The following is a 14,003-nucleotide window of genomic DNA, read 5'->3' as shown; positions in this document are numbered from 1 at the left end:
TAAAAAATGGGGTCGAGGGCGGGTTAAGCTTTATGGCTCGAGTTTTCATGCTTTTGGATGAAGGGTATTGATTTAATGAGTTGGGGATTTCGCTTTTGTTAAAAGTGATTGGGTTTTTCCTCAATCATTTTGAGGTATGTTTGGAGGGTGGAGATCGGAATCGACGGTGCCCGCCCTTTATCACCCCTAGGTGAGTGATGGAGAAGACGACTTGGTTGGACTTGGGCTTGGGTCGGGACCAAGTGGGTCGGTTTTGTTTGGGCCCGATTCTATTTGTGTTGGTTGGGCCAGTTTTATTTTGTTTCTTTGGGCCCGGTTTTAGGTTGTTTGGTTGGGCCAAAACTCTATTTTTATGTTGGGCCGGTTCTATTTCTTGTTGGGGCCAGATCTAATTTTTTGTTGTTGGGCCGGCTCACATTAGCTTTCTTTGGACCGGTTTTTCTATTTTTGTTTTGGGCTTGGTCCATATGTTTTAAAGTGGGTCAGGTTGATTCACTAGGCAAGTTTAGACTTTTGGGGCCGGGTCCTAAGGTTTGGGTTTGGGCTTGGCTAGTTGGGTCCGAACCATTTCCTTAGTCATGAGCCCATGAGCCATGCACCTTTGCCCTTAGCCATGAACTATGGCTATGACCCTGAACATGTTGAACATGGAAATGACAGTTTGACTTTGACCGTTGACTGTGGAATGTTGACTTTTTCCAGATTTTCACATATTTAAGAATATGGACAAATATAGTAATAAAATATTGTCGAAAATTATATAACTTTGTTTGTCATTATCTAATTAAGATTTGACATGAATAGTGTGTAAAACATATAAATATTGGCACGTAACAAGAGAGGAATTTTTATAAGACTTAGAAATATACGTTTTATGATAATTAAACTACATACGGACTTAGATTCATGGACTTCAGATTTTTTGGGATTTGATTGTGGACTATGGATTGTTTAATTGTGCTACGTTTTATGTTGTAAATAGCATGGACAAATCAAATGCTAAAATGTTGTGGAAGCTTGTATATATAATTTGGTTGTCATTATCTAAGAAAGATTTGACGTTGATATTGTGTATATTTTGACACGTGACGAGATAAAAACTTTAGGAGATATAATATTCCTAAAATGCTATAAAAATGTTATGTGATGCGTTTGAAGCAATTGTGACATTATATAATATGTTGGGATATATATATTAAATGCAATAGTTTTGGATAAATAAATGTATAAATGCTCCATTATTTTATCTGTGAGATGCTAGTAGAGTATTTGTATATATTTTCCACGGAATTGTGGGGTAGTGCAATAATATATTGCCACGTGACAGAATGAAAATGGTTATGAGATATATTGAGATTTTCCAAATATGGTGGTTTAGTGCAATAATTTATTTGGCACGTGATAGAGTGAAATGGTTATGAGATACTAATGTATGACACTTGAATAAATTACGTAACGAAAATCCTAGAACCTAGCTACCACAACTCATGTGATTTTGCCTTTGATGATGGCGATGTGATATGGCCTTCCGGGCATTTCGGGCGAATGGCCCTTCCGGGCGAATCTGAATGGCCCTTCCGGGCGTAAGTAATGTGATTGGTCCTTCCGCATTTGAAGTTGAATGGCCCTTCGGGCGCAAGCGAATGGTGGCTTGATTATTCCGCTCGCAAAATTAGAACGAGACGCCAGCGATATTTTATGCCGAATAGTGGCGTGATTTTACATAATGACTTTCGTGTGAGGGTTACGGTGTATGACATCCCATTTCGTGGTAGTTACGCACCGGAGTGGTTCATTATGTGGGGAGGCATGTGGATGTACATGTTCAGCGTTGGGAAGCGATTGTGGTAGCCAGGGAAACTAGGTAAGACATAGATACAACATGATTTTAGGGACACGCAAAAAAGCCTTAATTAATATAATTATGGTAATATGTTGGTTAATGATATATCTTTAAATATATGATTGTATATAGTTTTGTAGAAGGGTGGATCAAACTAATTACTTGTGCGAGATCTAACCCACTCAGAATCGGAGCATGAAATGCGGTAAGTATAGAATATGTTCACCGGTTTTAGTTTAGTTAGAACCTGCGTTTCGGTGGAGGAACTAAATGCCTCGCATTATGGTTTGGGAAGCTTAAGCGCCTTCAATGGAGGAACTACATGCCTTATTTATTATGCGTATATTTTGTCGTGTGGTTAGTGGGAAGTTAAGGCGCCTCAGTGGATGAACTACCTGCCTAAATTATTGTACTTAAGGATGTTGTATTAGTCGTTGGAAGTTAAGGCGTCTCGGTGGAGGAACTAACTGCCTTATGGATTGTGTATATATTTGTATAAGTATAATTTGTATTCTAGAGCTACTCACACCAGCATTTTTATAATGCTTACCCGATTTGCATGTTTGCTTATCGGGTGTGTTTATTAAATGAACATAGTTGATAAGTCTTGACAAGTTTAGTGTTGAAGAAGGTTGGTTGCTGCTTGTGGTTTGCGTTAAGCGTTGCATTTCGTGATATGTTTTGTTTTCCTCGAGGTGATATAGATTTTCGCCTAGACAATGGATTTTCATTTGTAATTTTAATTAAATAGTTATCGGTTAGGAGAAAACATATTTGTGAAGTTTTGTAATGAAGAGAACCGTTAAAAATTATATTTTTATTAGTTTTAATTATCCGCGATATTTAAACCGTTTATGGGTTTTCGATTTTTGAACAATATTGTTTTTTTTCCCCCGCTATTTAAGAGAAAAATATGGGATAGCCGTAGCGGTCCGGAAATTCATGAGCCCGCCAATACGCATGGGTCTTTAGCGATCCAGATACCCTTCCGAACCGGGGTTATAACTGTGAGGGGACTAAGGCTTAATCGACGATCCCGCTTTTAAACCGGTCCGCCAGCTTTTGAACCGATTATGGCAAGATTTACCGCCCGGGGTCTTTGCGGGTAACACCGGCGTTTGTTTAAGGTGTTCGATCCGTTGAACGCGAAAGTCCGAAAGTAATCTTGATATAGAGGTCGCCGATGTTATTGAGCACTACTTGGTAAAGCGATCTCGGTCGTGGAACTTCAGTTTGCAAACGCGAGCTACGTTGTCGAGTGTTATAGATGGTGTGAGCAGCGAGTCTTGGGATAAAAGACCGTTGTTGTTTGTCGGGAACTTCGTGCTGGGGGTTCGGTGTGGAGAATAGGGTATCGCGACTTTTATTGGTGGGTAGCGATCAGATCCGAAAGTATTCGATCTTGCATTGAATGACCTTTGCATTAACGTCTTTATCTTGTTATCTTTGCAGATCTTGCTCTAGAGAAGGAAACTGATCGGCAGGAGATTGAGAGGTTCGTGCGGTTGACTCGAGCTGAGAAGCGGGCGAAATTGCCAGAGGTCGCGCATTTCTTTAAGGAACGGGGAGGACCCGCAATTAGGGAGAAAAGGGTAGCGCAGAAGACGAAGGCGCGAGGTAAGGTGACAAGGGGAGCATCAAGGAAGCCTGTGATGGAGAAGCGCAAGAGTAACCTGGTGACGAGGGAAGATAAGAACCGAGGGGGTGCTGGTTCGTCTGGGGCTGGGTCGGGGAGGGGTAAGGAGGATGCTCTTTACGACCTGGATGACAGCCTCTTTGAGATTTCTGAGCCAACTCGCTTGCCCAAGAGGAAGGGTAACGATGCTGAGACCCGACCTGCTAAGATCTCACGGGTGGTGGAGGCCGTGTTTGGGGGCGGTTCTAGAACTGGTGGGGAAGGACAAACCGGGGGGAGGGCGGCTCGTAGCTTAAGGGCGAGGCCGATGCCTGACTTCAGCGTGCTGGGTGAGGAGAAATGGTAAACTTCTTGAAGGGCACCCACACCTTCTTTTTTCTTTGGACGAACTAACTGAGTATTTAGGGAAAATGATCATATGAATAGTTCTTTCATTGTCACGATCTGATGAGTGCAGGCGGCGCTCGTGACGAGAATGGTCTCTGGGACGTCCTCTGCTGCGAGATCGAGTTTGATCGTTGTGGCGATCAAGGCGGGGTGGAGTTCGGTTGCGTAGCCTACGAGCTATCAGTTTATGGCGCAGATCGCCATCAGGTATGTTGGTGTACTGCTTGATGTGTCCAGCTTCGATGAGATCTTGAAGGTAATGTTTTAGCCCCCAGCATGCATCGGTCTCATGACATTTTGCTCGGTGAAAGGCACAGTATGGCTTGTCATGTCGATTTGTTGGTTGCCGCACATCAGGTCGGTAGTATATATGCAGCTCGCTTGATCTTTTCCAGTATGTAACTGGGAGATCGTGTGAGGACAGCGAACTCATGATCATTGTTCATCCGGTTTCTCGGCTTCCGTCGCGGTTGTTGTGGGTCATTGCCGAGGTTGCTTTTTGAAGTCGGGCGGTCATCGGAGATTGCTGCGACCTCTTCTTCTTCTGGTAGGCCTTGGCGCCTTAGCCCCTCTTGTAGCTTAATGTACTTGTCCACATGAGTGTATAGCTCGGACAACGTTTTGGGGCGTTCTTTCATCAACGATCTGGCAAGTGTCGTGTTGTGCACGCGATAGGCGTTGGAGAATGCCAAGGTGGAAAATGATTCTTTCAGGCCGGCTTCCATGCATAGTAGTTCTGCTTTGAATTGGCCCAGAAACTCCCGAATGGTTTCGTCTTCGCCCAGTGAGAGCTGGAACAACGAATCGAGATCAGCTTTTTTACGTCGGTTGTGGACGATTGACTAGCTTAACAAGTCGGTGAGTTGCTTTCGGAAGTCTTTATTGAGTCGGACTCAAGTGAAAAGAACCAATCGAGTCGCGCCATCTTTGGAGACCGGGCGAAGCGGGCTACGATGAAGGTGGTCATACTTTCGTGTATCGTAGAGTGCCGGACTTTGAATGTAGCGGCCACGGTCTAGGAGGACATGCCGCCATCGTACATTTGGAGGAGAAGCTTTGCTTAGTACTTCGGCAGTAAATGGAGACGTGCGGTATGTTTTGAGCATTTTTTGGACGATTTGGGTAGCGTCTTTCTTGACAGCATTTTGGTCGATCCGTTGTGACAACTCATTAATCTGTTGATTAACTTCGTTGATGTCGTCCTCTGCTAGGAGATGAGGTGGAGTTTGAGTGTCGACTTGCGTGCGAAGTTGAACGTTCTCCTGCCTGAGCAGGGTGATTTGTTCGTTCATCGTTCCTAGCTGACCAACTAAACTTTGGATTTGAGTTTCGAGGCTTCCCATGCTTCGTGGGCTTGAGACTTTTGGTTTTTGGAGTTTGGATTTGTTAGGTGGTTTCTCAAGAAATCGAGACCACAGACGGCGCCAATGTAAAAGAGTGTTTTGGTGTTTCCTTTACATACACAGGGAGGGAGAACGGTTTAGATTAAAGTTGAGACCGAGTTCGTCGAGAAACTAACTGCCTACGTATTTTCTCTAGATTCTGGGGGGAGAGAAAATCAGGTATGGCGTAGTTCATATGAGGGGTATTTATAGATGTTGAGAGTGAATCCTCACCCATCACGTGTAAAGTGCATCACAAACGTAGGGTATAGATTAGGGAGGCGTGCGAGAACTGTTTTTATAGGTCTACTATGATGATGGGGATTAGCAGTCTGAGCAAGTAGCTTGCGGCAGTGGTCAGTAGCTGGTGGCAATGATTTGTGCATGTGCATCTCTGTTCATGATTGCTTCTAAAAGGTAAGCTGAGTCACATTATAGCGATTCGTCGGCCGATGTAACCGTCTTCGAAGCCGAGCTTGTAGATTCCTTTAGCGTTCCACAGTCGTAGTATTTCCATCATGGCCGTTCCACGATATTTCGGTGAGGATATTTCCATCATCGACTTTAGGATCTTCACCAAAATTTACAATTCCCCAAGGAGGATATCTTTAATCCAATCCCTTGTAACCAATCCCGAACTTTAGGATCGAAATCCAAAATTTACAAGTGCATCTTTGCATGCGAACAAGGACAGCCTTAATCCAATGTTGCTTGTAACTACGTTGCTACATAAAGTGGGACGTGGCACAAGTACAAACATCCAAAGTCCCAAAAATTCATACCACTGAGTTTAAACCAAGGCCCAAAATATCGATATCGATTAATATATCGGTGTACCCAAAAACCGATATATATCGGATATATCTATTTTTTTGGTGACCAGTCTAAACTATTTAAAATATCTGAAATATCGGAAATATCGAAAATATATTGGAAATATCGGATTTATATTAAAAATTTGTCAAAAAGTCAACTGATATATATCGTAAATACCGGATATATCGATTATATCGGCAATATAAAGTTTTATATCAGAAATTCTGATATATATCGGGAAAAAAGGGTTCTATATTCGGTGGATATATATCGGAAATATCAATATTGGTGTACCAAAATATCGATATATATCGGCGATATTTTGGTCATTGGTTTAAACTATAGCTTATCTCTGGACGTCTGAGAAAAGAAAAGAAAATAACATAAGAGTAGCTTACTAGCCTTACAACCTCTAATACATTTTGCTCGTGTTGTAATTAGCTGATTATTACCAATTTACCATACAAATTTGGGGGCGCGGTATTGGCACCTCGATAAATGGGACTAGCACCTCTTTGACAAAAAGTAAAACAATAATGGTTATTCTTTATATGTCCTTTTACACCCCACATGCCCATAATTCTATGGCAGGTAGTTGCCGCGAGATTTTATATCCCACAGTAGGCAACTGCCGTGAGATCGCACAATCTACGACATCGGGTTGCCACGAGCAGATCGCATATCCCACGGCAGGCACTTGCCGCGACATATTTTTTTTGTGTTTTTTGTTTTTTTTCACTTCAAATTTTGCGTATTGAACACACACGACATATTGATACTTCATTTTCTTCTTTAAAGTTTCTTTATACACTCCAAGAACAACACCAAAACCATGACAAAAAGAATATACAATCGAGCCATAATTTTACTATCTCGCGGTAAATATTTTCATATGCTATAAGAAAATTTTGTGATCAAATTAATGAAGAAGAGTTTTGATAATTAACACAAACAAAGACTCCATTTTAGTAAACAAAATCATCTCGCAGCAACTAACTTTTTTTTATGGTGGCTATTAAAAAAAAAAAATTAAGAAAAAAGACCCACGGCAGCCACCTTCCGTGGGATATGGGATCTTGCGGCAACCCGATGTCGTAGATTGTGCAATCCCATAGCAGGTGCTTGCCGTTAGTATTTTTTGTGTATTTAATGGAAGGGTGCTAATGCCGTTGAATTGGTAAAATGAGTGCTAGTCCCATTTATGAGAGTGCCAATACCGTGGCCCATAAACTTGTAGCACAATCCTGGAAGTCAACTCTTTGATCTCCTTGATAGATCTATGAGGGCAAACCAGGACCCGCTTGATTGCTAATGATCAGCTTAGTGTATTAGCGGATTTAGAGCCGGTATCAACGATGGCCATGGCTTTCAACCATTCTTGCAGTTTCAGCATTAACTCAATTCAGCATCCTAGTACATTTCTGAAAGTACCATGCTGTAGGATTAGTACCGATAAATGGAAAGATATTGTGGTTGAGCCCTGCAGCTGTAACTCATTAGCTGTATATGAAAAATAATTAATATCCTTGATCCAATTCCGACGATAATATTCATGTGGCTTGTACATCTGTGACGACTAACTAGTTTTACTATGACTAATCCCCCTCAATCTCGGGGATGCTTCAGATCAATAAACCAAGAAAGACAATGGGATTTAATTTGTACAAAAAGAATGAATACAATAGAGTGAAACAGAATGAGCTACTCTCTGGATCTTCAATAGTCCCTCTCATGGGAGCTGCAGACTGTCTCACGTCATGCACAATCAAAACTGCAAAGAATCTGTACTGGCTCCAGTATTGCATATACTCCTATGTCAGTTCCGATAGCAGATCAATCACCAGTCCAAAGTGATATTCCTAGAGATATAGAGCTTATCAATGTAGTCTATAACTGGAAGTGAAGCAGCCATGTACCTCCTCATTTCCTTCTCCACGGATTGGTCTGCAACAATAGAAAATTTTAAGGTCTTCTGTAGATAGAGAAAACAAGTATTTGTATACATTTTGAACTTCTAATGTATTGGATCTGTGCATTTTATGTTGATATGTTTTATCTTGCTTATGATGTTTCTCTACTAGTATCATTCAAGATGTGTTGGGAGTTCCAGTATCCTCAATCCTGAGGTGTCTCTAAATCACACAACCTGATTAGCATTCATTCACCCTTGCATCAATATAGTGTATTACTTGAGATCCGGAAAAAGATATGAAAAACTAACCAGTTTCATTAAGCTTCAGTAAGAGTTGCTCCCTTGACGGAAGTGCATACATCCCTGCGAAAACTGCAGTTCTAACTGCCCATGTGTGATATGGTGCACAAACTTGTGCATAAGCTGATGAAGCTGCTTCTCTTAGAGAGCACTCACTGTAAAAGGCACATAGCACACACTGAGCCATCAGCAAAATGTAACAAGTGACAAAGTGATAGCACATGCAAGAACACATTAAAGTTCTGTATTGCCAAATGCTAGCATCTTTTAAAAGGATAACTGAAATTATGAAGAATGCTAAAACTCATCTATGTAGTATGTGTTTGGTATGGGCTATATACTAATATCTTTCAAAATGATAAACAGAACTATGTAGGATTAAGGTAAACAAGCGAAAGTATACAAGTAGATATTTGTTTCTGTTTCGAATGTTGTCTTCCAAATTTATGAAATCAGACAATTTGTTTGAGCTTGGAAAAAGGAGTGAAACATAGTGGGGGCATAGCACTGTAACCTAAACTTGGATGACTAAAGATACATGACCCCAAAGATTTGGATAAGGGTGCTAATGAAAATTGTGCTATGAATAAAAAAGCAAGTAGAGGACCCAAAGAATTCACTCTTCTCTCTCATTCCAGTATTAAGCTTAGGATCTGGATATATCATTACCAACAAAAGAAAATCCAGTAAAAGAAGCTAAAATTCTTCCAAAACAGCAAAAGGAAAATATGAGAGTACAAAAGAATGCAGCAGTTTATCCAAAATGTGGCAAATCCTAAATGATAAAGTTTTATACACGGGGATACAGGTTTGGAACATACTCTGCTGACAAGAATTGTTCAAATAATGCTCTGATGAGATCAAGGCCTTGTCTAACTCTGCGTAAATTACGTGAAAGGCTTCCTGGCTTTCTCACTGTGTCGTGCTCAACATCATGATCAAGTATGTTATTTAAAGTTTCATATGTTTTGGATGCTTCCACTAGTCCACGTACCTGAATATTTCAAAGCAAGTATTAGCTACTGTCCGTTTTGGAAGAAATAACGGTAGAAAAATTTATATGCAACTTATAAAGTCAATATAGGTCGCAGTTTCTAAGTACTGTACACATATAACATAAACGAAGTAAAGTAGAGGAAAACAAAATAATGTATATGCAATATATGGTCCTTCTATCATTTAAATTGATATATATTCTACATCTGAACGCACTGGAATTCAATTAGAATACCGGAGCAAAGAATTCTAATCATCTCTTACCCAGAGATATTACAGTGATATATTCTTCAGAATACATAAAAATATCTTTTAATTTTTCATGGAGGTTCAATGGGCCAAAAGAGCTGGCTGAGTTAGAACTGACAGTCACCTCTTTCACACCAGATAGTAAGATCAAATCTTCTAAATCAATTTCTCAAAAGATGGCACGTTGGTTGCTGAGAGTCTCCCTCCTTAATATTCAGTAGTTATCAAGTGCAAAAATATTTCAAAATTCAAGTTTATGATAAGATGTATATCATATCCCTTTTGTTAAGGGAACTGTTGTCACTCGCACTATATATATAAGATACGACCACCTCGTTCTGTGTAGTTTTCAGTCAATCACACTCTTTCTTACTTGTGTTATTTCATGGTATTAGAGCCTTAGTCCAGCGACAATAACTCCAGTTTCATTTTTGTCTCTTTAATCCATGTTTTTCCCTATCTTTCGTATCGATCGCAATGGATGGAAGCAGCTCTTCAACCAGTGTCGTTGTACCCAGCCTCTCTGCGTCCATGTCAATCAAATTGGACAGGATTGTTCAGATTGTTCCTATTTTGAAGAGCAAGAATTTAATGGGTTTTGTAGATGGTACAAAGCCATCTCCATCTGAATTCAAACGGGATGCTGCAGGCGTAGTGACTACTGAAGTCTGTCCTGATTTTGCTACTTGGAATCAACAGGATCAAATGATCTTGAGTTGGATCAACAATTCTCTAATTCCATCAGTGTTATTATCAGTGGCTCGCCATACAATCTAACGTGACACGTGGATGTCACTTGAAAAGAGGTATGCTTCTCAATCAAAAAATTGTATTCTCCAGCTGAGGAATGATTGGGGAAAATGCACTCCAATCACTTGGATACTCGGTTAGGTGCTGAATATTTGACTAATGACTATCAAGTGTTAACAACCAGGTTATTAATAATTAATCAAGAGCAGCATATGTTGTTCAAAATTTGTCCTACCGTTTCTTTACAATAACCAAAGTTTTCTATACCTCATAATGAAAAACTACTTCAACTTGTTCCTCAATATTGAAACCAGTAAGTAGAAGACTACGCAAAATAGTCGCCATGAATTTTAATAAGCCTAGAAAAAGAACAAAACCAAGGGAGAATAACAGAAAAGAGAAATTGTTACATAGGCAAGGGCGGGTGGAATAATCCGGCATATCGTCAGCTCCCTAATGTAATATACTAAGCTCTTCCAACTAAGGGTCTCATTGGAAGAGACCATGGAATTATTAGGAGTGTTTCAAGCGATCATTTGATCAACAATAGGCTCCATGTCTTTGTCGAAAATCATCTCAGATCCCATCGATAGGATTGTGTTAGTGCAGTTTGGTGTCAACTGTCAAGTAATGTAGGATTAATGTCAGAATCTAGGTGTATTCACTTCCATCCCCTTTGATCAATTTCAACTAATTCACCTCACAATCTAGTTTTATTACACACCTATACCTAAATTCCAATATTAACTAACTAAATAAGATGTCTTTAAAAGATTCCCAAAGTTTCAACAATACCATAAACAAAAATAAATAATATTTCAAAGCTTAACATACCTTGGCAACATACTCCATCTCAGCAAATTTAAAAGCAATGCCAAGACAATTAAACAACACAGATACAAGACGACAAGCATCTGTAAAAGGTATCAAATGAAGATCTTGTTCATTGTTTTTGGCTAATATCTTAGAAAGCTCTTCAAAAGCATGTGCTATAAAAGGAAGTGGTTTTGTTAAAACACCCACTTCCCCACCATAATCCTCCTCATTCATTTCAATGTTTATGACGGTGGTGGTGTCTTGTTTTGGCTTTTTCAGAAAAGAGAGAGATGGATAATGAGTCATGGCTTTTTTTGCTGGTTTCTTGGAGAAGGATCGGTTCATACAAATTTTGCTAAAGATGGAACTTTATATAAAATGTCGTATAAAAGTCAAAATAGAGAAATTAAACACGTTTGTGTACGTATCAAAGTTTTTGGTTGATTTGAGGTCACTTTTTCTATACATAAACATATACATAAACAGTGTCATGTTTCTATTCCAACCGCGTTCTGCACTCTCGTAAAGTTTTTGGTCCACAATGGCAGATGGACGGTTGACGGTTCTACACCAGTGTGGTCTAAGTCGTGAATGGAGACACGATCATTAATGAGCCTTTTGGAATTTGGACACCACGATAAGTCGATAACTAAGATTTGTCCTGGCCACGGCCCTATTGATCGGTGGTTGGTACTGTGGCTGACTATGATCATTTGCTCTAAGTTATTAAATTGTCATGCTACATATTATCTTTAGACATTTTGTTTTGAATCTTCTTGGATTACCTAGAAGTGGATTAATTTTGATAAGAGAAAATAAGATATTTGTTTATTGATCGAGTTCTATAGTATGAATTTTCAACCAAAATTGACTGTTCCACCTCTTAATAAAATCTATAAAAGAGGAGGGGCCTTGGTTATGTTAGGCTTCAGCTACTCCGAAGATATTCTCATAGGGATGAAGGTCCATGGAACGTTGGATGTGTGATCCAATGGTCTGAAAATCAAAAGCAAAAAAAATAAGAGAATGTTGTATTTCCAGACCGTCACGGACCTCATCCTTATGAAGACATTCTCGGGGTAGACAACCTCGGTTATATTATAGCCAAACCAAAGACAAGCTAGTAAACCAAATTTGTCTCTTAACTATTTATGTGGCGCCAAAAGCCAACCCATTCAAACTCATCCAAATGAATTGTACGGCTGTACCATAAGGTTCACTCTCTCGTTTAATCACCAACTCAATAACTCAATCCAAATGAGTCGAGAAACACTCTTTTGGGGGAAAAATAAACTAACTATGTCAATGACTTACTACGAAATTGGATTTCGGTGAATTAATGAGAGAATATTTTCTAGTTAAATCTATATTTTGCCAATCAAGTGTATCTAATTATATATTATTGTTCCCCAAAAATTATGGAGCACACAAAATTAATGCAACAGAAGTGTCAACCAATATCAAATGTGGTAGAAGCAACAAACCACGACAACGGTGTATGAAAAACAACCAAATAATTCGTAATACAAGTAGTAAAACAATGTCGTACCAATGGCAAACCACAAGAGAAGAGATACAAAGATTTAGTTGGTTCGGCGGGTTTTGCCTACATCCACAACCAAACCGAGAAGTTTCCATTAGAGAGAATAATCACAATAGTACAATAAAACACTTATCTTGATTCCAAAGAATTTCCAAAGTTCTCTATCTACAAATATCCAATGGTGTAGACAACTATTAAAGAGTTTGGGCATGAACAAATTAAGTGAAAACTCAAGTCTTTCTTCTTCTAAAACTCTTTCAAAAGAGACACCAAATCCCAAACCCTAACAACCAATTTGTCTCACACACATTTTCTAAACCCTAAGCCCTTTATGTAGTGTAGAACAAGAGTCAATACAAAAGTCGGTTGATATGACATTATAAATATCATACTTAAATGTTATGTCACTTTTAATTCGTATAACATACTTCAGCAAGCCATAATGATTTTGTTCTCTGTTCGGCTATGTAGTACCGAATAATATCATTTTTACATATGTCACAAACAATGTCATACTCTACTGACATATCTCTTTATACAACATATTTAGGGTGTTGATATATGTGCTTCATATCTTAGGGGAGAATCAGAATGGTGGAATGGAAATAAAGCACCGTTTATAACGAGGCCGGATTGAGCATCAAGATCTGACAAAAGATAAAAAATCTTGTAAAGCTGAATGCAAAAGCCTTAAAAAATCTTTGTAAAAAATCTTAAAATCAGAATGGTGCAATACAATTATCTTAAGCAAAAAAAAAACTCACAGGGTGCGTGCTTGGACAGTTCGGAGAGGTGTCTAGTCTCTTGGAGACTTAGGCTAAGTCTAATGGTGCGCCATCCCACCAAATACGAGAAAAATTGAGATCCAATGGTACGTAAAAACATTATCCCGCCAATGCTATTGCTATTATTTTACTTATCTATACCGCCAATTTTAGCGAGATATCGTATGGTCTGCATGCTAGTATGAGTGGCAGTAGAAAAGAAAACATTTCACACACTCCACTATCAAAAGTGGCTAGAAAATATGTTGACCAAATTTGATTTCAAAGAATTAAATTTGTGCAATTACCTTTTTATCCAAAATCTTTTATATAGAGAGAGTTGGGAGAAAGGGCAAAAGTGGTAGAAGATTTAATGCTAAAAGCCTAAAACTCTCCATGTTTTTGTAAGTGGCGGCCAACAAAACAAAATTTGTTTTTCACACCAGCCATTACCAATGACAACTAGGATGGGTTACTGTTTCAAATGACGCCAAAAACCATTAGGTCCATAAACACTATCTCGTTACCTGTATACACTATGCTCTTGTGGTTTAGTGTCAAGGCACACCAAACCGCACCAAACCACTTGTTGGTTAAATTTTGGGCCCC

At 39.3% G+C, this 14,003-nt stretch overlaps 1 protein-coding gene across 1 annotated transcript; it reads right to left on the bottom strand.

Annotated features, from left to right (window-relative positions):
* Positions 1 to 7,567: 7,567 nt before the first annotated feature.
* On the bottom strand, positions 7,568 to 11,835 carry LOC147521461 (Glycolipid transfer protein (GLTP) family protein). Its single transcript, XM_086568086.1, has 4 exons — positions 11,106 to 11,835; positions 9,098 to 9,270; positions 8,286 to 8,431; positions 7,568 to 8,008 (listed from the first exon to the last, which is right to left on the bottom strand). Exons 1-4 carry the CDS (start codon positions 11,430 to 11,432, stop codon positions 7,902 to 7,904), a joined length of 753 nt encoding a protein of 250 aa, XP_086424212.1. The 5' UTR covers positions 11,433 to 11,835; the 3' UTR covers positions 7,568 to 7,901.
* Positions 11,836 to 14,003: the final 2,168 nt, after the last annotated feature.

This window comes from Coptis chinensis, chromosome 1, assembly GCF_015680905.1.
Source record: "Coptis chinensis isolate HL-2020 chromosome 1, ASM1568090v1, whole genome shotgun sequence".
Classification (NCBI taxonomy): domain Eukaryota; kingdom Viridiplantae; phylum Streptophyta; class Magnoliopsida; order Ranunculales; family Ranunculaceae; genus Coptis; species Coptis chinensis.
Note: the sequence above shows the minus strand (reverse complement) of the source record. Positions and strands in the feature narration are given on the sequence as shown.